This window comes from Rhinolophus sinicus, chromosome 2 (assembly GCF_057876585.1).
Source record: "Rhinolophus sinicus isolate RSI-liver-muscle chromosome 2, RSI-T2T, whole genome shotgun sequence".
NCBI classification, from domain to species: domain Eukaryota; kingdom Metazoa; phylum Chordata; class Mammalia; order Chiroptera; family Rhinolophidae; genus Rhinolophus; species Rhinolophus sinicus.
In genome coordinates this window covers 139465101-139487718 of record NC_142502.1, presented here as the reverse complement: position 1 = coordinate 139487718, position 22618 = coordinate 139465101, and the positions used below count along the sequence as shown (strand labels likewise).

General features: G+C 55.0%; 1 protein-coding gene across 23 annotated transcripts in view; it reads left to right on the top strand.

Annotated features, from left to right (window-relative positions):
• DYSF (dysferlin) overlaps positions 1 to 22618 on the top strand; it is a 200559-nt gene that overhangs the window by 79298 nt on the left and 98643 nt on the right. For 14 of the 23 annotated variants that reach the window (XM_019718953.3, XM_074332153.2, XM_074332151.2 and 11 more), the window contains 12 exons: positions 3367 to 3408; positions 4967 to 5082; positions 5578 to 5691; positions 6932 to 7109; positions 7679 to 7803; positions 9810 to 9916; positions 14915 to 15107; positions 17228 to 17383; positions 20740 to 20871; positions 20972 to 21138; positions 21944 to 22058; positions 22348 to 22453. In XM_019718953.3, coding sequence (XP_019574512.3) covers positions 3367 to 3408; positions 4967 to 5082; positions 5578 to 5691; positions 6932 to 7109; positions 7679 to 7803; positions 9810 to 9916; positions 14915 to 15107; positions 17228 to 17383; positions 20740 to 20871; positions 20972 to 21138; positions 21944 to 22058; positions 22348 to 22453 — 1551 coding nt within the window. The remainder of the gene's footprint in view (positions 1 to 3366; positions 3409 to 4966; positions 5083 to 5577; positions 5692 to 6931; positions 7110 to 7678; positions 7804 to 9809; positions 9917 to 14914; positions 15108 to 17227; positions 17384 to 20739; positions 20872 to 20971; positions 21139 to 21943; positions 22059 to 22347; positions 22454 to 22618) is intronic. The other 9 variants (XM_019718969.3, XM_019718934.3, XM_019718921.3 and 6 more) reach the window with 1 other exon arrangement.

Sequence of the window (22618 nt, the reverse complement as noted above, 5' to 3'; positions counted from 1 at the left end):
CCATCAGCTGCCTAAAGGAAAGTTTAGATCCTAGTCCCGCCATCAGTCTTCCTGCTGGTGGTGACGGTGGCTTTGGTCTTTTTCAGGGTTATCATGAATATTTTAATAGCAACGTTAGAAAGACGTTTATTTGGCCACTAGATGGCGCTCAGACCATGGGCAACGCCGTGTGGTTCAGGGAGGCATTCAAAAGCCAGACCACCGTCTCCTACAGATTGTTTTGGAAATAGATGAGCATATTCCTACCACCAGCTAACTAGTTTAAAATGTTCTGTTAAATAGCTTGCTCTCTGTAAATAAAAGAGTTACTGCTCAAATGAGCCGTTCATGATTGCTCTGATGTCCCTTCCCTCAGAGATGTGTCCCTTTCCTGGGCCCTGAAGGTTTGCACTTGCCTTCTCCCTGTCAAGCTTCTCCCACTTGTCCTGAGGCCACCTCAGAACCTGTCATTGCACTTTTCCTTTTAGCTCTTTGTATTTTTCTTCACGTTGGGGGATTATAGCACGACAATGCTTTATTTCCTCACTGCTCTCAAAACCCGAACTAAACCGAACTATAAAAATATAAAAATAGTTTTTTTCTCTATATTTCCTGCCTCATGGTTCACCAGATTTTTTGGTCCAACCCAGAGTTTTTGTTTTCATGTTTTCATTTTTATTTCCAGTGAGGACAGGACCTAACACTAGCCTCTTAAGCACTTCTGCCCACAAGTTTGCCTGGGCACACTTAAGTATTCCTTGGATTCTGTGCTCCAGAGCATTTACTAAAAATTTTGTTCTCTAAAAAGGAGTGCTTACCTGAGATGCTGCAGTTCTTCTGGAAGGTAACGGCGCATGAGACCTGTGAAACCTACACAGATTCTTTTATAATTTTATACATATGAAAATCATGCTACATAAATAGCACTTGTGCCCTTCATTTTATTCGACAGCAAAGAAATCTGAAGTTAGTTTCTTTTTGTCTTTCGAACATAGATTATGGTTGATTTCCCAGCAGTTCTTGGTTTTTCTTCCTGCCTGGTGCCGGCTGGTGTCAGACAGCCAAACCGTGGGCGTGGGAAGTGTGCCTAGAGGCAGAGGGAGCCGGCAGGGCTGGCTGTAGTAATGGCCGCAGCCTCTCGAGGAGGAGACACCGGTGTCCCCAGGACTGTCTGCGGAGCTGGGATGGGGCTGTAAAGTGTGGCGCACTGGGCTGGGAGGGCCTGCTCGCGCTCTCCCTGGGCTTCCCGCAGGTCGGAGAGTTGGGCTTGGCTGCTCAGGCCACAAACTGGGAGTGTTCATCTGTGTTTTGGGGCTTCCACAGCTCCAGTTCCTTGGGCTTAAGGGAAAACACACCAAAACACTTGTGTTTTGGCAGAAGTGTGATAAGGACTAAATAGAGGCGCTGTCCTGGGTGCCGTCACTGGTCACTCTGCCCTTGACTTTATGAGCTGTTTGCAGACACAGGGGAGAGAACCTGGGGTGACCCTCAACACCTGGAGACCTGGGACCTTGCCCCCAAATTAGGAATCCTTGGCCTAAGTTGTCAGCAGGACCACGTCTTAACCCAGCACTGTGCTTGGTTAGGTCTGCTGAACAAACAAACAAATGAATGAATGAATATAGGAAGAATGAATGAAAGGTACCTTTGGGAAACAGGCTACTCTGCGGCCACCCTCTTGGTCCTCCCAGCCACCAGAGGCAGGTGTTGGTCAGATGGCTGGTGGGATTAGGTGACAGCTGTATTTGCAGCTAGGATTCAGAGTTGGTCCATGGGTGGGAAGGCACGTTTGCCTCTGCACCAAGCACGTGGGGGTCAGAACTACGACCTCAGCCTCATTACCTTGAGATAACTGGCCGGGCCTGTTTGTAATCATTTGGAAGGAACTTAAAAATGGAATCTGTTTGCTTCCGGTGGGCCCTGCCCACTACTCTCCTCTGGGTTGCAGCTGGGCTGGTGCCGGTCCTCTCGCTGTTGCTGAAAGCTCCCCTACAACCAGAGGCCCGGCTTCCCCACTGAGGAGAACCTATGTCTGTGGATGTGGAAATGGCCATGACTTATAGTTTCTGCAACCCTGACTTCTGCCGGCTGGTGTTCCCAGCTGAGGCCGGGCTGTGGAGAGCTGAGGGGCTGGGTCCCAGGATGTCAGGCCCCCTGCCATGGGGCCTCACCCTTAACTGCCATCTGCTCTTAATGGGTCAGCCCTGTCCTTGTGTTTGGACTTCCATGTTCCCCTCTTCTCTCTTCTTCATTCTCTCTCTCTCTCTCTCTCTCTCTCTCTCTCTCTCTCTCTCTTTGTGTCTTTGCTCATTCTTTCTTCAAATGTTTTGCTCAACTCTTGGCTCTTCACTACAATCATGGAGCTACGGGGAAATGGTCATAGGCATTATTGTTTTGAAGGAGACCAATAGGTAACAGTGACCAAAGAATGAAAATAATCAGGGATTTCACCCACCACATCCCCAGGCTTGATCATGACCCCAGACTTGGTTACACTTAGCTGGTTGGAGAAAGAGACAGGGAAGGTCAGAGTGTGGGAAGGGGCAGAAATCAGAGCAGATCATGGAAGGAGACGGAGAGGTGCTCACTCTATTTGCGGCATCTTGTACCTGCCTAGAAGTGAAGGATGGATTTCAAGAGCCAGGAAGTGTGCCAGAATACCTCCGTCCTTGCTTCTCTTATTTCTAACAGCATTTAGGGACACACCCAAGTGTGTAGAACCTTCAGCTAATGGACCGTGTCTGGCACTGTGCTTCACTTGAGGAGGCAGGCGTCAGAAGCTAGATCTCAGTTCCTGCTGCTGTGAAAATGCAACACAGGGCCCTCAGTGGCAATACTAGAAACAGCCACTAGGTGGAGATATTGTGCCGTGTAATGCCCCCTCTCAGGGAGCCAGGACCCAAGTGTCAACCTGCCTGTTGGGTGGAGCACTCACTGGGTGTGCCTGGCTGCCTAGTTCTGGCCCTTCTGTGCTTCCCCCACCCTTTCTTTGTGTCTGTACTTTGTTTCCCTCACTTTTCTGGCTATAATATGGAAAAGCACATTGTCTTCTCTGTGTTATTTCTTGAATGTATTGAGTCAAGTTTCGGGTCCAGTTTTCAATTGGCAAACAGAACACACAGATGTGCAGGCAGATCCCAATGAGGAGGCACCTGAGGGCTCACCATGGCACTGGGGGCTGGGTTTGGCTGGGGGCCGGTGATACTTGGTGATACATTCACAGCTGGGCTGGGGGTAGGGCCTCAGGTCACATCTGTTTCCCACAAGGGGGAGCTATCTTTCCATCTCACTCTGCGGCAAGCCCTCCATCTACATGCCTTTTCACGTAACAGGTCCACCTCCCAGCCATGACCATCCTAACCCCTTTTCCATTTCTTTACGCTTCAGAGGAGCCTGCAGGTGTGGTCAAGCCTCCTCCAGCCACGGACAGTACGTGCTTTCACCTTGGGGATGAGGAGGGGGCGGGCCTGGAGTTTTGCTGGAGGGGAGAGGGTGCTGGTTGCCTGGAATTTTTGATTTGCCTGAGGTGGGTCTGAGATTCCCCTCCACGGGTCCCCTAGCTTACCTTTGGCTGTTACCTCTGAACTGCAGTTGAATACGTAAGTTGCTTGGAACTTAAAGGCAATTTTCTCCCACCCACTAAACCCCTTTCTGAATCTGCTGGGCCCCAGCTGATGATCAAATGAGTCCACAAAGCAAAGAGGGGGTGGGGCCGGTGTGGGTGTCCTCTGTGGGGCAAGGGACATTTTGGGGAGCAGAAGGAGGCCAGGGTGAGCTGAAAACTCTTGAAGTTGAAATCTGCACGGTAAATCATAATTGAGATGACTGCTACAAACAATTAGTAATGCTCATGTTAGTTCCCTCCGCCTGGGCCTCCCACCTCTGTCCTAAATGCCAGAGCCCCAGCTCTGCTGGGGACTGGAGGGAGAGTGAAGATGGATACAGAGCCGCCCCTGGCTCTGGGGGAGGCATGTTCCTCCTGCCTTCTTATTTCTCAAGCTCCGTCCCCCCCACCCCACCCGGGGTGTTGCCACTATGTGGGACTCAGGGTTCTCGGCTCATGTCCTCAGGTCTGCCTCCAGCACTTCATTGCTGAGGCCATTTATTTTGTGTTCACCTTGCCCCACTCTGCTTGTATGGATTGGATCATATGAGATGGTTCCTGTTCTCCCTGGGCCCACTTCCCACCTTTGGCATTCTGGCTTTTCAGGGTTTTCAGAGTATGGCCAGTGAAATCCCATTCTGGGAAACTTGGCTGTCAGCTGGAAAATCATGACATTAACCAAAGAGCCTCTCCCTTCCCCCAAGAGGGAAATGCTGTGGAGAAGAAAGGTCCCTCATCATTAGTGTAATTCCCCTTATAACTCTCCTCCAACTTGCTCCACTGATTCTTCTTTGCACAATGTGAATAGGGGGAGGGGATCCCAGCATGAGTCAGGGCTTTTAGGTGGTCTGTCTCAGGGGCGGTGGGCCATGTACCCAAGGGGCCACCTTGTGGGGGGACATCTGGCTGGGCCCCCTCCCTGGTGCCCTGGGAGATGGCTTCTTTGGTCACGAGGCTCTGGGACCACCTTTGTGCCCCCCTACGCTCATGTGTGGGATGGAGACAGGATGCAGGATGGGGTACTGCCTGGAAAGGGTGGGGCGGGGGTGGGCCCTGGCCCCAGCTTTACGTGCTGGTTTAGTGCATGGGCTTTGAGGGCAGATCATTTGGGTCATGCCATGTTGGAGCCATTCATTTCTTTGCATCACTGAGCCTCAGTTTCCTCATCTGTAAAATGAGGAAATCGTAAATGAGATCCTAAATATAGTAAAAATCTCCATGTCTCGGCATTGTGGTGAGGATTAAAGGGACATACAGGAGACAATGTGACTATTCTTCACACGTGTGCGGGGCCTGTGCATGTGGAAGGGCCGGGATGGACTCCGGCCTGGAGGAGGCTGGACTGACCACTAGAAAGCACCTCTGACCCTGCCTGTCTCTCAGTGGACGACCACCTGGGCTTCCTGCCCACCTTTGGGCCCTGCTATGTCAACCTGTACGGCAGTCCCAGGGAGTTCACTGGCTTCCCGGACCCCTATGCGGAGCTCAACACAGGCAAGGTGAGCCCGCCGGACCCTGCTCCACCCCACCTTTCCTAGAGCCCCCGGCCTGAGGGAGGGGTCCTCCAGCCTGGCTTGGGCAGTATTGGGGCCCGATAGGGCTTGAGCAGGCTCAGGGCCATGTAGCCACGTCCTCAGAGAGCCCTCCTTCTGCCTGGTCTCCTCTTGGCCATTTCCCCCCTCCCACACCCCTTCCGTTTGCCTCTCCTTCAGGGCTAATCCCCCATTTTCCTGGACCCTGAGGGCCCAGTCCTCTCACCTCATCTGTCTCAGGTTTTATATCTCCTCTGGCTGGGTTGGAGTCTGGTATTGACCATCTGGGTGGTTTGGCCTGTCACTTGAATTCTCTGGGCACCATTTCCTCATCTGCAGTGATGGGGGTGGCTCAGAGACCTCCTTGGTGCCTGGGAGATGAGCGACTTCAGGGACAGATCAGGCCCCTTTCCTTCTCTCCTCCTTTCCCCCTGCTCCTGGTGATCCAACCTTCCCTCTCAGGGGGAAGGAGTGGCCTACCGAGGCCGGGTTCTGCTCTCCCTGGAGACCAAGCTGGTGGAGCACAGTGAGCAGAAGGTGGAGGATCTCTCCGCAGATGACATTCTCCGGGTAGAGGTGAGAGGCGTGTGTCTCGAAGTGGTGAGGAGGGTGGGGAAGGGGGGTTGGCCTCAAGGCGTCATGGTGGACGAGGGCTCAGCTCTATCCACACTCAGGTGCCTTCACCCCTCTGGGCCTCAGTGCCTCAGCTGGGAAGTGGGAGTGACCCCACACCTATTTTGCCTCCCTGAGGAATGTTCAGAGGCTCATAAAGATAAATTAAAATATTTTAAAAGCCTAGAGCTCGATACAAACTGAGAGGTTATTTCATAGCAATAATGTAAGAGTAGCGAACACTGATTAAACACTCACCATGCGTCAGATTCTGTGCTAGTGACATCCTGCTGTCATTGAGTCCTCCCAGCACCCATGAGGTGGCTGCTGTTAGCATCTCTCCATTTGACAGATGAAGAAACTGAGGCTCCAATGTATCAGAACAACAAGTGGGGGAGCTGGGCCTTGTAGCCAAGAGGCAGCTGTGTGGAGTCCACATGGTGGTTTAAGCTTTCAGGCTCTGTAGTCAGCGCTGGTTTTAGTCCTGGCTTGACCAGTACCAGCTGTTCTGTTTCCTTATCTGTAAACGAAGGGTAATAATTATACTTATCCCATAAGATTGTTGTGAGGGTTCAATTAATTCTTACCCATATGCAGTAAGCACCCAGTCAGGATTAGCTATTACTGTTTGTATTATTCAAAACCCAGTTGTGTTAATCCCTCTTTGCTCGGCCTTCCATGAAGGGGATCGTAAAGTCATCCTGCTTCTTGTGAGTGAGTGCCTCCCACGTCCTCAGCCCTGTGCCCGATGCCCAGAGGAGACAGTGGGATTCATTTGTCCCAGGCACATGGCAGAGCGGGCTGGTGTGGGAGAGGAGCCCCCGCGTGGTGTGGGGTGGATGCCCTGGGTGGGGGCATGGTGGTTTAGAGCCTCCTGTCCCTTCTGAGCAGCAGATACGGAAGACCCGGCTCCCCAGGGTGGCGGTGTCATGGCTGCTGGTTTGGGTTAAGGAACAGCATGGCCTTGGAGGCACAGACCTTATTAGAGGAACGTGGCCAAGCACACAGGCCTGGAATGAGTTCGCTCAGTCAGTAACCAAATCTGGGCACTGTTGCTGAGCTGGACCATTCGCCACCCATCTGTCCAGGCAGGATTTACTGGCCACCAGGAATGGCCAGGACCTGCCAGGCATGTGACCCCTCCCCACTCCGGTGTCTCTCTTCCTCCTCCCTATGACTCTCTGGCTGCCCTCTCTGTTCCCAGAAGTACCTCCGAAGGCGCAAGTATTCCCTCTTCGCCGCCTTCTACTCGGCCTCCATGCTGCAGGATGTTGATGATGCAATCCAGTTCGAGGTCAGCATCGGGAACTACGGCAACAAGTTCGATACGACCTGCCTGCCGCTGGCCTCCACCACCCAGTACAGCCGGGCGGTCTTTGATGGTGAGGCCAGAGGCCATGTGCCTGGATAGGACCCAGACCACAGAGAGGGGCTGGACCCTAAGTCCTGCCCCCGCACGGAAAGCTGCCCAAGGTCCACTCAAGGGCCTGGCCCGGGCAAACCTATTGTGGGGGACCTCCTGCTCTGCTTCCCCTGTGCCGCCTCCCCCGGCTCACCTCCTGGTGGGTCCCTGCTGCCAGGACCTACAGGTTGGTCTCCCAACGCCAGCTGTGGTCAGCCCCAATCCTGACCTGTGGATATCATCGATCACGTGGTGGCTGTTGGGCTTGGTGCAGAGATTTTGGAGAATTGGGGTTTTCCAGAGTCCTTCTAACAACCCCTTTGTTTGGATGTGTTACGGAGCCCTAATGAGAGCAGCAGCTGACTGTTGAGCACGTGAAGAGAGCGCAGGCCCCTTGTCTGAACACTGGGGAGTACTGGTCCTGCACGTGTGTCTAAGGGAGTTCTTAGTGGGAAGGGGAGGCAGGTGCCTAAATCTATCCCACCCTCGGTCCCCGTCCCACCCACCGCCCCACCCCTGGCTCAGGACCAGGCCAATCTGTCCTTCCAGGCTGTCACTACTACTACTTACCCTGGGGCAACGTGAAGCCTGTGGTGGTGCTGTCATCCTACTGGGAGGACATCAGCCACCGAGTGGAGGCTCAGAACCAACTGCTGAGGATCGCTGACCGGCTGGTGAGTGGAAGCTGCCCCCACCTGCACGTAGCCTGCACGTGCACGCTCCGTGGTGGTGTCTTCAGACCAGCTCCCTGTGGGTGCACACGTAGCTGTGCCTGCAGACCTTCATGACGTCTGGGGTCCCTTGTGTCCTAACAGTGCCAGGTTTGCGGTCCTGTCTTGCATACTGGAAAGAGAGGAGAGGGAGTGAGAAGTATCCTGGGAGCCCTTAGTCTGATGTAGGAGACAGCACAGAGAAAGAGCTGAGAGAAACTGAGCAGGGAGCAGCAGGACAGAGTCTCGCACTCGTTCGTTTGTTCGTTCTTTCGTTTGTTCATCATTCATCAAATGCCTTTGCCTCTTACCCCATGCAAGGGCTTGTGCTTGAAATTTCTAGCTAGAAGGTGGGCGTGAACAAGGAGCTGACCTGCTCTCAGGGAGTCAGTTTGGCAAAGGAGAGCCCGTGTCACCCATTCCTCCCATACAGAAGTTCCAAACTTAAGTTCAGGTAACACTCCGGGAGTACCAGTGAGAGATGGGGCTCAGCGGAGAGAGAGGGCCAAGAGCATCAGGGACGCATTGCAGGGCAGGGAGGGGGTAGGAGACAGGAGCCTGGCCAGGTTGCCCTCGCAGTGGTCCAGGGGAGACTGACGAGCACTGGGAAGGAGGTAACCTGGGGAGAAAATTGCAGGACTTGGGCTGGCAGCACTTGGTGGTCTATTGGATGGGGAAGGAGGGAGGGCTGGGAGGAGTGACTCCAGGGGCTGGGAATTGGGCAGTTGGGAGAAGAGCAGAGTGTTGAGTCCTGTTTTGGATGTGACCAGGGGGTTGCCTGTGGAGGCTGGGAGTGACAGGCCGGGTGCTTGGCCAGAAAGTGCAGGGGAATCAAAGTGGACAGAGGTCGGGAGGCCCAGAGCGAGAAGCTGGTGCTCCTGGTGGTGGCCCCAGGCCATTTCTGTGTGTCCATGGGGTGGAGGCTCACCCACAAGGCAGGTGGCCTGTGGGAATGTGGAGGAGGCAGGTGTGGCCTCGATGCTGAGCAAGTGAGGAGCAGTGGGATGGAGGGAAGTGGGCTGAGAGGCTTGGACATGTCTGTGGGTGAAGAGGTGAGCCTAGTGAGGAGGGAGGGTGGAAGGGGAAGGGGATGATTGGGGTCTTGGAGTGGCTGGGAGGGGATACACACCCAGGTGGGGGCCGTGGGGGCCCACATCTTCCCCGAGACTGGCAGTCTCCAAGGTGTAGGAGAACTTGGAGTTGACGCTGTTTAAGTTGAGACTCTGTTCTCTGAGCCAGTTATTTTCTCATAGGACAGTCCTTGAGGGGAGGAACGATGTGTTCTTTCCAGGGCCTGTCCCCAGACTGGTGGTCCCAGGGTGGAGCACCTGTTCAGTAAGGCTGGTGGGTGGGGAGGGGCGTGGGAGACTGAGCGACAGTCCTTGGTCTGATGGGTATTCTGTGAGAGCCCTCTGCCTCCTAGCTCAGGACTGTGGCCCATGGAAATGGCTGGAGAAGTGCTCCATGGAGGGTGTGAGCCGGCCATAGGAATTTGCAATGGGAACTTTGTTATTGGAGGTGTTCTGAGTGCTCCTGAAAGGAGGATGTGACCCTCGCTGGCTGGGTGGTAGGATTTGGGATAGAGTATCCCAGGTAGGAAACTAGAGGGGCTCAGAGGTCACTTGCCTGTGAGATGGAAGACCTCGCTTGAAGGGGCCCATCGGGAGTGGGATACAATCCAGTTCTGTCGAAGTCTGCACGCAGCACCTGAACTTCTTGTGACCACACACAAGGTTGGAGTCCCAGGCTGCAGAATTTGGATCAGTTAGGTGTGGGGAGCCCTGGAGAGTCCTCGAGGCAGGACAGACTCTGGTTTGTCGGGTCTGGGCTCTGCCTTCTGTGCTCTAACCCCTACTCTCTCCTTTTTGGTTCTGGGACTGGGAGTGGTGATAGGGTCTGGGCGCTGGGGGCTGAGTGTGTACCTTCGGCCTCCCAGAGCCGGTCCTGACCCTTGCTTGCCTGTTCTCCAGGAAGCTTGCCTGGAGCAAGTCCACCTGGCCCTGAAGGCACAGTGCTCCGCCGAGGACATGGACACCCTGGTGGCTCAGCTGATGGATGAGCTCATTGCAGACTGCAGGTAGGGGTGCCCACGCCCTCCCTCCTGGCTCCATGAGGCCCTTTGCCTGGGAGTGTTCGTGTGTGGTGGTGAGCAACGGCACGTCTCCCCAGCCACGCTTGGCCAGCAGTCCAGCCCGTGCTGAGTCCAAAGGTGGTGGAGCCAGCGCGGGGAGTTGAAAAGGTGACATTTAGAGCAGGTCATAAATCTCCCTGCAGCAGCGGCAGCTGTGGGCCCGGGGCGGCCTGGCTCACCTGAATGGGGAGCATTGTGTCTGATCCCCGACCTCTTATTTCCCTGATGGAATCTGCAGGAGGAGCTGGCTGAGGGGGGTGATGGCGCCCCTCCTTCCCCCAAGGCCATGTCGGGGACCAGGGTTTCTATTTAGCCTTCTATTGACATGGCTGATTTTCAGGAAGAAGGGACCCTGGGGGTGATGGAGAACAGGGGCTCTGAGGCCCGGCAGGAGGGGAGCATCTCAGCATCTCCTCCACCGTTGGGTGATTTGGGGTTCACTACCCACCTGCTCTGAAACTTGGTTTCTTCATCCTCAACTTGACATTGAGAATAACTACTTTATACTATCACAGAAACAAAGTGCCTGGCCTTTAGGAAGTGTTTAATAAATGGTAGCTAACATTATTATTAAGAAGAAGCGATGTCAGGAGATACAGGTTGTTGTCCCTTTAACCAGTTGTGCAGCTTTGGGCAGCTTTCTTTTCTGGACCTCAGTTTTCTCAGCAGTTAAATGGACTTATTAGTAAAAAGGTTGCCTTTCTACTTTCTATGGGATTAAGTGTGAATATGTGCAAATGTGTTCTATGCCCCCCTCTAAATCCTACTGTCCCACCCACTATTGAAGGTATGAGAAATGCCGTCCTGCTGAGACACGGCTCACCATGCTTCCGGATGCAGTGTCCTTCTAGTCCTCTGTCCTCCTGCTGGGAAGGACATCTTCATCAGAACAAATGTTTCCCCCAAGAATCGCTCTTTCTCCCTCTCCCTCCCACCAGTAGTGGAATAGCAGACAGGTCTTTCACGCATCCCCCAAACCTCCCTGAAGCCTGGCAGAGCATACTGACAAGAGGGAAGCTTCAGCCCTCCAGCGGGTGACCCATGCAAAAGGGAGCAGAGGAAGGGAGTTAGAGGCATGTGCTGTAGGAGCTCAGAGCAGGTGTATGTAACGCGCATCTAATTCGGATGCTTCCTGGAGGAGGGGATGCCGATTTGAACTCTGACGGAGGAGGACTAGGAGTCAGCCTTTGGAGAGGAGACTGCCCAGGCAAGGGTGCAGAGGCCTGAAATGCCTGCTTCCTCTGGGAGAGGGCGGGGGACGGGGCGTCACCAGGGACGCTGAAGTCCAATGGGGCAGAGCTCAGGGGTCTGCTAAGGTGAGCTCAGCCCTCTGAGCCACGTGGGGGCACAGTGGTTCCCGTGGTTCAGCTGCCCACTCTGGCTGCAGTGCGAGGGATGGGCCGGTGGTGGTGGTGGTAAAGGGACACTGGGCCAGGCATCAGCCAAGGCAGGGATCCTAGGAGGGGTGGGGGCAGAGGGAAGCCGAGGGCAGTGTGTGCCATTCAGGAGGCATCAAGATGACAGCAGCCTCATAGTGAGTACGTTCTGTGTCAGGTGTTGTTCTAAGAATTTTACCTGTATGAACTACATCATAAAAATCGTATGAGGTAGGCAGTAGAACGATCTACATTTTACAGACGAAGAAACTGAAGCATGGAGAGGTTAATTAGCTTGCCCAGATTCACAGCCATAGTAAGTGGCCGAGGCCCTTGCTGCTGTATTGCTCTCTAATGGACAAGACTTGATGCTGGGTTGGATGTGATGGCACAAGGAAGGTCCAGAATGATCTCCTGGCTCTGGCCAGGGCAGCTGGCTGATGGTAAGGTCATTCACCGAGAGCTTAGCAGGAGAAGAGCAGGTTTTGGGGAAGAAGTGGAGTTTAGGACTGGCTGTGTAGAGTGGGGGGTGCTTATGGGACATGTGTGGTCTGGAGGTCGGAGTGAGCGTGGGGCTGGAGGGATCCACGGGTACATGTGGTCACCATGGGGAGGGCCTCAGAGTGACTTGCCATAGATGCCCCAACTGGCCCAGCCTGACAGCTTGGGTGCGGAGGGTGGGCCAGTGCTCTGCTCATGACTCGTGCTGTATGGCTGCTGGCAGGTCTGAGGTGTCTGAAACATCTGAGACAGGTGGGATCCAAGTCGGGCTGCCCTCCCTGCCCTGTCAGGGCTCGTGAAGGGTTCTGCCAAAGCCTAGCCCCCTTGAGGCATTTTCCTCAGGATATAATGGGGCCTGAGGCCTTCTGGGGGGCCCAGGGCCCAGGTCAGGAGCTTAGGAGGAGGTTTCCGTCCTCTGGGGAATGCACAAGTGGCTCTCCAGGGGAGGAATGCCAGCGATCAGGACTGATTCCTTCAGGCACCCCCTGTGGCCACCAACAGTCCTCGGGCCTCGGCAAGAAGGCTTTCTCCCCCTCTGGCTCTGTGTTGAGCATTGTCAGGGCTGGCAAGCAGGGCAACCAGGCGTGGGGGCTCCTAAGCCAGCTCACATTGGCTGACCACTGGCTGCTCACCCATTTCCCAGCCAGCTCCTGCCCACGCCTCCTACATTAGTTCCTTCATTCCATCGGAGCCTTTTCCTGCCTTATCTCTCTGGGCGCCTTTCTCCCTACCGGCCAGTGGTGCCCACAGTTCTTTCAGCCCAGCGCTCTGCTCTCCTCTCTAGCCCTACAGACCCAACTGCCCACCCCACATCTCCACCTGGATGTCCTGCCAGGACATTCAATTCATTCTCTGTGATTTTCCTAAAACTGTGCCGTGCCACCTCCACTTCGGGCCGTCAGTGTCTTCCAGTTTGGAAAAGCCCCAGACCTCATCCTGGTGGACAGGCCTCTCTGTCCCCCCTCCCTGCCTCTCAGACCCCAGCAGTCCTACCCTGCAGCCTCTTCAGAGCCACCCTGCATATGTTCCCTCCGCCTCTGAGCCTTCATCTTGTGCACATACGGCTCCTTCTGCCAGCACACCCTTCCTGCTCTTTGTGGCCTGACTAACTCCTGCCGGCCCTGCCAGATGCAGCTAGGGGCCACTTCCTCCAGGAAGTACTCCTGCCTCTGAGACTGCTCCGTGGGGGTTCCCTGAGGGCAGGGCTGGACCCGGTCCCTAGCCAGCACCAGCAGAGCTGTTGCTCATGAGAAAGGAAATGAATGATTCCAGGGCCAGTTCTTTCAGGCTGGACACGGCTCCCTCCTGGGCAGCTGTCCCCGATAAAGGCACCCACTCACCGCCGGGGCAGGCGGCAACTCCATGAGCCGCCCAGTTCTGTTCTCAGCCTGTGCTGAGCCCTGCCTGCCATTTCCAAGTCAGCCAGGATTGGCAGGGCAATTGCCCCTGTTGAGGTTTGGGGGTACAGTGTCATCTAGCTTCCTCTTCCGAGTTTCCCGTTCTTTCCATAGCCCCTGCTTTGGGCTTTCCTGGGGCAGGAAAGGTCCAAGGCATCTTGTCAGTGGCAGTCATGGTCCCGGTTGTTTCTTGGGGAGTCTTGGCTGGGCTAGTGGTCTCCGTGAAAGTCTCCCTTTGGTGGTCTGTATGGCAATCCCTCCCAGCTCCCGACCCAGGCTGGGAGCATAAATCACCCTGGTTGGCTCCGCTCTCCATATCCCACTCCAGACCCGCCTGCCCCCACCCTCAGGCCCACTCCGGCCTCCTTTCCAGGCAGGCTCCAGCCAGGACTCTGGCCCAGGCCCCCCTTTACCCAGCGAACATACCCCTCCGCCACGTTCGAGTGGGCTGGGGAATGGAGGCCGCCCCTCTCCTGGCCTGGGGCAGCCCCATCCCCGGCACCCTCGGGGCAGTAAATATTATATTACTACAGGGTGTGCAGTACGTGACCTGAGACAGGTCCCGGGGCTTAAGTTTCCTGAGATGGAGTTTGCGTACCGCTCCCCCCACCCTAAAAATTCAATTAAAAAAAATAACAGGAAAAATGTAGTGCGCCGAGGGCCTGCCAGAGTGGTGTATCTGGCGGCGGCGGTGCCGCTGCGCTCCGGCGGTAATTGGTTCTGCATAGCTCGGGGAAATTGGCAGAAAAATAAATCAGCCGGGAGCCGGAGTCGAGACGCTGCGGGGAGGGGAGTATGAGGTTGAGGGGGGGCTGTAAGTGGTGGGAGCAGAACTTGCGGAGTGGGTTTGACTGATGTCCTGTTTGGGAGCACGGGCTCAGCGGAGGTGGGGCAGCCCCTCATGCCTTCAACAGGGATCATCTAGAGGGGTCTGCTCAGTGAGGGAGGGCGCAGGCCTTCCCCTCCCCGCCTCATCCCGCAGGACCCTGTGTGTGTACTGACCGACCCCAGAGCCTTGGTCTGGTGAGGGGGAGCCACTGAAGGACTTTCCAGCAATCCACGGGGTGGTGGGGTCAGAGTTCTTGGCCTCCAAACAGGATGGAGTTTAAGCCCAACCACCCACTTGGGGCCTAGGGCTGTGTTTTTGGGACTGCATGTCCCCCCCAGCTCCTCTCCAAAGGCTTCCCAAATAGAAGGTTCTGGGAGGGGTGTTGTGGGGCCGCCCCAAGTCGACACATCTGTATTGCTGGCTGCCAGCCTCCCCACAGCGTCTGCAGTGGCTTGTCAGGGGTCCATAAATTTCCTTCTTGAAGAAAGTGTATGTACACCAGAATTTATTCATTTCAGCCAAGGGCAACTTAGCGCTCAGGCCTCTGCTCTAGGAGGATGCAGGGGACAGGGAAGGACCCACCTGGGGACTTCAGAGCAGAGGCATGTGGGCCGTTGTGTTTGGGGAAGGCTTCCTCGAGGAGGTGAGGTGGAGCAGGTTGCACGGAAATGAGTGCCCGCAGGTCAGGCTGGAGGAGGTGCCCGCTACACACAGAATGCCCAGCAGGCAGACTGAGGGTGTGCGACGTGTCGTGGGGGCCTGTGCACATATGTGTGCACACATATGTGTGTGCCTGCACTGAGCTCTTGCTCAGCGAGCACATCCCATCTGTCTCTCACAGCCAGTCCCTGCGCAATGTCCAAGAGATACCCTCTGCCACACACCTGGACCAGTACCTATACAAGCTGCGCACCCGTCACCTGAGCCAGATCACCGAGGCGGCCTTGGCCCTGAAGCTTGGCCGCTGCGAGCTCCCTGCCACCTTGGAGCAGGCTGAGGACTGGCTCCTGCGTCTCCGTGCCCTGGCGGATGAGGTAGGTAGCCTTGCGAGCCACCTTCCTGCCTGGAACATCAGAACTAGGAGGGAAATGGGAACTGTCTGGGCCATGATCCAACCCTGGCTCCTTTTGCTGAGTGACCTTGGGCAGGTGACTTAACATCTCTGAGCCTCAGTCTCCCCATACATAGAAGGAGGAGAGAAGATACAACGGGATATTGGGTGTAGCACACAGCCTGACATGTATTAGGTATTCAATAAATGTCCCCAAATGTGTGTAATAAATGCTTCCAAAGTGTGTCCTAGACAGAGCTGGGACCAGAACCCAGGGCGCCTACTTCCCTAGGACCCAGCTCGTTCTCCCTGCCAGCCAGTGCCTGTCTGCTCCTGCCTCTCCAGGGGCCCTGTTTCCTGCCCTCCTGGAAGTCTCCAAGCCCCAGGCCTGAGGGGGCTACATATGCAGTAACTCTGAACTTTGTCATATCTAATCAGAGAGAAGAGCCTCCAGTTTGTCTTCAGGGGCACCCCTTCTCCCAGGTCCCATGTACCCACCTAGTTCCCTGGGCATCCCAGCAGGCCATGGATTTGTCCAGAATGAGGACCAAGGTCTGCTCGATATGTCACAGGCAGCTCAGCTACTGCCCATTCTGCCCATTCATGGAGTCCACTGGCTTCCCCGTCTTCTCCAGGAGGGGGTGGGGATGATAGGAAGCCTCTCCCCAGAGGAGTGTGCAGAGAGGGGCAGGGGGTGCAAGGGGCTCCTGGAGGAGCAAGTTGTTGAAGGGGAGAGGGCGGCCTAGGAGGTGGGAGGGATGCTGAGGAAGGGAAGGCAGCCGGCAGTGCTGGGCCCCAGTCCGTCCTCGGATAGGATCTCGGGCACGTGGCCAGCTATTTGGGGAACACTCAGCCACAGGCCTACCCCTCACAGAGGCTGTGGACGATCCCCGCAGGCTGTTCATGGACTGCCCCTCCCCCAAATCATGACCCAGACTGACCCTGGAACTCTCAGCATAGATCCTGACAGGGCTGGGAGAGGTTAAGGTCACACACGTAGTATTGACTGAATGGGAATCTGGAGAGGGTCTTTCTCAAATTTGAGTGTGCATCAGAATCCCCTGAAGGGCTCACTAAAAACAGGTTACAGCCCCTCTCCCCATCTCACAGGTCTGGGGTGGAGCCTTTGAATGTACGTTTCTAGCAAGTTCCCAGGTGATGTAGCCGCTGCTGCTCTGGGACCACCCTTAGAGAACCCCTGGTGTAGCAGCTAGGAACATGTATTGAGAGTCAGAAAAACCCAGTTCCTAATCTCTTAGAGCCTGAATTTCCTTACCTGTCAAATGGACTGCCTTTCTCTGCCACCTGGGCTGCTGCAGGGAGAAAGTGACATAAAGCCTGTGAAATGCCGGGCAAGCGCTCCAAGCGTCTGAGCCCTGGTCAGAGACCCAGCCCCACCCTCCTCCTGGCACGCTTCACTTACCAACCTTGGAAGCAGAGGGACTGTACCCAACCAGCCATCTCTCCTGAGTGTCAGCTGGGAACATTTCTCACTCATGGCCAGAGGCTCTGAGGGGCTCAGGGGCATTGCAGTTTTGTTCTGAGCTAGTCACCATTTCCAGAGCCCAGTGTCACCAGGCTCAGAGAAGAGTCAGACCCCAGGGTCTCTGTTGTTAGAGGGAGGAGGAGTGAGTGTCCTCTGGGAAGGGCACACCTTCTGTGGATTCACTGCTGCTCTCAGGGGTGAAGAAGGGGGGGCGTCATCCTAAGTGTAAGGTCATCTTCCAGGTCAAATGAAATCCTCTCATGTCTATGCTTGGAAGCATCTGTCTACCCACTGGATAGAACTGAAGCCCTGGGCTCCAGGCAGGAGTGTCTTTTCCCAGAAAACGTGAACTCAGCTCAGTGATTTTTGGCAGGCTCCCCGTGTGAGCAAGGGCAGCCTCACGCCCTGTCCTCGGGGGCTTGTGGCTGCTGAAGACAGAGGTGCCCAGCCAACCCTGGGAGGTCAAGGGGGCCGCCGGGTGTGCACAGCTGAGGGATGGAAGCCAGGAGGAGAGGGCTGTGCGGCCCCGGAGCCAGGACCAGTCAGCTCACGGTTGGGCTGTGGGATGTGGGCCCAGCGCGTCACTGTCCCCACCCTGACGGCCACCTTCTCTCCAGCCCCAGAACAGCCTGCCTGACATCGTGATCTGGATGCTGCAGGGGGACAAGCGAGTCGCGTACCAGCGAGTACCCGCTCACGAGGTTCTCTTCTCCCGGAGGGGCACCAGCTGCTGTGGCAAGAATTGTGGGAAGCTGCAGACGATCTTTCTGAAAGTGGGTTCTTTTTCCTCAGGTCATGATCATATTTTCTCAACCCAAGGCCTGTCCGTCTCCCCTTCCATTTTTCCCTCTGGTTCTCTTTTTGCCTAAGAGTCCTTGGACTCTGCTCTTGGAAAGGGCAGAGGGCTTTAGGTACAACTACTTCCCATCTCCTCTCGCCCACAAAGTCCCTCGATCCCCCGCACCTAGTCTACAAAGTTAGCAGGTGAGGGCTGGAACCGTGGGGCACTGGGTCTGTGCCCCAGGCTGTCTAGGAGAGGCTGACCCCTGAGGCTGTGCACGCCTTCTCAGGCAAGTCTCTGGGAGGGGGTCCTCAGCCCTCAGCCCCAGCCTCTAAGAGTTCTGCCTCCACACCCTGCCTGAGTGCCTCCCATTCAGATGGAGCCTCGCTCAGGTGCAAGTTCCCTGTGGGAAGGCTGGTGTCTGGGCACTGGGTGTGCCCATGGTCTGCCCTACCAGAGAGCTGGGAGCAAGTAACCCTGCACCCCAGTCTTACCCCACTCCCGCCTCTCCTTCTGTTTCTTCTCCAGTACCCATCCTTGTTCCCTCTTCATCTTCTCTCAGGAAACTGACATGCCTTGGGATGGGGTGACAGTGAAGTGAGTGGGTACCTGGGGACCCTCTGTCCTCCTCTCTGGGTTAATGTGGGGACACAGAGCCAAGGCTGCTTTGGTTGTGATACCGCAACCTGGTGGTCAGGACACAGTTTGGAGAAAGCCCTTCCTGTGTCACGGCTGCGCTCAGCCAAGGGGAGGGTCCCTGTTTGGAGAACTGCCATTGAAGTTGCCCTGCTAGAGAAGGAGTGGCCTTGGGAAGCAGGCTGGCCCCTCACCCCTTACTGCTGACTCCAGTGGCCCTGTTGGCCTTATGAGTTGCCTGGCTTTAACCTTCCCCTTCCCCGTGTCTCTCCTCCCATCCATACCAGGACCAATTCCCACTTTACCTCTTCCGGGAAGTCATTATTGACTAGCCTTCGCCTCAAATCTCTGAGTAACTGTTGGCCAACCCATTCGTATACTGGTCAGTCATTCTTGTCAGCCCCCTGGGATGGGTAGAGAGGACAGGTTTCAATGGCGCAGTGGATGTGGACAGGTTGCAGGGCTGGCTGGAATCCTGTGTGGCCTTAGGCAAGTTACCTAAGCTCTCTGAACTGCTGACCTTCGTCTCAACTGTAAAACGAGGATCAGGCTACCTACCTCATAGGTTTTGAGGATTGAATTAGGTAACACAGGTCACGGGTCTTGTTGGAACGAGGTGATCAATAAGTGTCAGTTTCTCCTTTGTGGGAGCTCCTTTGCTCCCTGGGGAGAGGAAACTCCACTAGTACCAGGACTGGAGGTCAACCCAAGGTCAGGGATGAGCAGATGTCTTCCCGTGGGGTCAGTGATACTTCAGATTAGAGGCCAGCTTTGCCTAGAAAGAGGGGGCAGGTGTCAGGCAGTGGGCTGTCCCTCCCACCTGCTCACAGGCCACCGGGGCACTTTCCCCTTGTGCTCTTAACTTCCTAGCAACCTGATTTGCTCCCTCCTGAGCCACCTCCTTGCCTGGTAGGACAGAAGGCACAGGAGGTCACACAGCTGCCACATCTGAGTGGGGTTACCCGGGGAAGGCTGTGTGACTAGCGTGGAGGTGGGGCTACGGGAAGGTGGCTGGTGGACGTGCTCCAACAGATGCGCTCCAGGCTCTGATGTCTCGGCCCTGTGGCTTTAGGGAAATGCAAACTGAAAAATTTCCCTAATTCTAAGCAAAAAAAAAAAAAAAGATATAGAATTGTTTCTCGAAGTCTTCCCCACTGAGTTTATGAGCCCCGCCAGTAGCTCCTGAGCAAGCTCTACAAAAATGTTGGCAGCAAGCAGAGACCAAGAAAACATTGGTGTTTCTTAACTTAAACCAAAGTTGGAAAAAATGAGCACCAGCAGAGAGGGAGAGGAGCCCCAAACTAGACATTTCTTTATTTGCTGTTGCTATTTTGGGTCCGGCAGGCTGGCCCCGTCTGGGGGAGGGAAAGGGAGAGACTGGGGGTGGAAGGGAAAGGGGGGGGGGTCAGGCATTCCTGCCATCTCCCTGGGGCTGGTGGTTTGGAGGGGAAAAGGCTGCTAACCACCCCAGGGGAGAGAACAGCTGAAGAGAACAGTCATGGGGAGGTTTCCGGGGCGGGTGACACTTGGGGTCAGGGGCTCCTTCAGGCTTCACCGAGGATGAACCAAAAGCGGAGAGCCTGGGTGAAGGGTGAGCTATCACTGCCTTAGCGTAGTATCCAGGGCTGGGGCTCTTTCCAGGCATCTAGGCCTCCTCTACCAGGAGGGACCCCTTACCTCCGCCTCCCTTTCCTCTCCTCAACCCCTCCAAACTACTTTCTTGTTTCATTCTGCTCCTCCTCCCAGAGGAGCTACTCCTCCAAGCTCATGCACATGAAGACTAGGTACTTAATATGTTACTTCCTGTAAGGGAAAATGTGTTTTTCCGAGAGTGAGGGACTTCTGCTCCCCAGGCCATATCGGACCCTTGATTTCCATCAAATGGTGAAGTAGTGGGGGAGAATAAATTTTCTATGTTGGGTTGTTGTGGTTATTCCATTTTGGCAGAGCTTCTGAAAGTTTCGGGCTAAAATGCAGTTGAAGACCAGTGAATAGTGGTTAACATGCTGATAAGGACTTGAAAGTGTAGAGATATCAGATGATACACTAACATCCAGCCCCTCTCAACCCCCCCCCCCAAAAAAAACACACCACAAAACTGAAAAAACAAAACAGCAACTGAAAATGAAGATGGAGGCTTTAACCTCTTCACCACGTCCTGTGGTTCAGGATGCCTCCTTGAGAGATACAATGTTCTAGAACTGCACTGTCCAATATGGTAGCCATATGTGGCTTTTTAAATTTAAACTAATTGAAATTCAATAAAACTAAAAATTTAGTTCCTCAGTCACACGAGCTATATTTCAAGTGCTCAGTTGCCACATGGAGCTAGTGGTTCCCATATTGGACTGTGCAGATAGAAACCATTTCCACTGGCGCAGAACGTTCCATCGGACAGTGCTATTTTAGAAGGGAACAGAAAGGAGGATGTCGTGGGAGAGGGGAGAATGGGGGGTCCCGCTGATGGTCCGTCTCTGCAGAGAGCATGCAGGTGGGGGTGCTGCAGTCTTTTCCTTTGATGGGAAGGATTCTGCGCAGCTGGGGAGAAGTTTTCTTCAACATGAATTTCTTCCATGAAATTCTGATAAGTCCTTCAACAGGACTTATCAGATGGGGTGTCAGGCGGGTGTGCCCAGGCCTGGAGGTTCCCCTCCAGTTGGGACCTCCTGGTCCTGAAGGGCACTATGGTTTCTGTCCTCCTCTGGCACTCAGTATCCGATGGAGGGGGTGCCCAGGGCCCGGATGCCGGTGCAGCTACGGGTGAAACTCTGGTTCGGGCTCTCTGTGGATGAGAAGGAGTTCAACCCGTTTGCCGAGGGCAAGCTCTCCGTCTTTGCTGAAACCGTGAGTGTGTCTTCCAGGCTGCTCCCTGCTCTCCTGCCACCCTCCCCGCCCCCCCAACCTACCCCGGGCCCCACTCACTTTTCTATTGCTTGCTCTCCAGTATGAGAACCAGACCAAGCTGGCCCTGGTTGGAAACTGGGGCACAACAGGCCTTACCTACCCCAAGTTTTCTGATGTCACGGGCAAGATCAAGCTACCTAAGGACAGCTTCCGCCCCTCGGCTGGCTGGGCCTGGGCTGGAGACTGGTTCGTGTGTCCAGAGAAGACGTGAGTTGGGGTTTGGGGGACCCCTCTGCCCCAGCCCCTCCTCTGAAAGGCCTCAGCCCTATTACTCCTTCTGCCTACTCTCATTGCCCCTATGCTGATCTTAGGGACCTCCTCCTGAACTCTCCCAGGACTGGGGGTTCACGAGGCAGTGTTCCTTTCCAGAAAGGCTCTAACAATTTGAAGGTCCTTGATTATTAAGCCAAAGTTGGCCTCTGCTCGACTTTGCTTCTGTTGGTTGCAACTTTCTCCTCCAAGATACCACAGAAAGCCCATTTCCTCCTCTATGTGTTAACCCTTTTCATGCCTCAGGGCCTTTCTCTCGGTGTCTCCCAAAATCATCCTTCTCCATCTCATTGCCATCTCTGCCTCCTTCTCTTCTCTTTTCCGGTTGATGGACGTTCAACAATTGTTTTTTTAACCTCAAAAAAATTGATGTATAGCATATTATAGTCAAGCACTCAAATCTTAAGTATACAGCTTGATACCATTTTCCATGCCTACGATTATCTACTGAGCTTCAACTACCCTCGAGGCTTTGGCATCTACACTTGGTGCCCCTTTTCTTTCTTTTTCTTGGGTGGTGACGTATCCTTCTTCTGTGAGTGTCTCTAGGTCTCCCCAGGTCTCCTTTCTCTCTCTCCCCTTGTCTCTGACCCCTCCTCACTCTCTCCCCTCCGTCTGTCTTGTTGTGGGTTGGGGTGAGGCTAATGCAGGAAGGTTGGCCGACGCCCCGGGCTGCTCTGCTGGAAGTTGTGGATTGGTGGGGATCTCTTCAGAAGAGGCTCTGACTGTCCCACATCCACAGGCTGCTTCATGACACGGACGCAGGCCACCTGAGCTTCGTGGAGGAGGTGTTTGAGAACCAGACCCGGCTCCCTGGAGGCCAGTGGATCTACATGAGTGACAACTACACGGATGTGGTAAGGGGCGCCCCAGGGGCAGTTGGGCTCCGCTTTCTTGGAGTCCAGACCATTTGGGCCCAGGGGGGGCCTGTGGCTCAGAGAAGGGTGGGACATTTTCTCCCTTCTTCCCACGTCCCCAGCCTCTATGCTCTGCTTAGCAGAGGGACAGTGTGAGGTCCACCTCGGGTAAGACACTGGCCCTGAGTCTCACTTGGGACTTTGAGGGTATATGTTGTCAAGTTGCATCTTTTTAGCCCCCCCGATCATGCTTGTCTCTTCTCACGCTTGCTTATTGTGCGTTGCCCAGAATGGGGAGAAGGTGCTTCCCAAGGATGACATCGAGTGCCCACTGGGCTGGAAGTGGGAAGATGAAGAGTGGTCCACGGACCTCAATCGGGCTGTTGATGAGCAAGGTGGGTAGCACATGGAGCTCGGTGAGCCCCATGCTGGTAGGGGTAGCCGAGCGCATGGCCCCTTGGCCTCGGGCACTGGTCTTCATTGGGCTGCTTCATCTGGGGGACTTCCTGGGTTAGACCTCACTTCACGTTACAAGCTAGGAATCAGTGGCCACTTGCAAT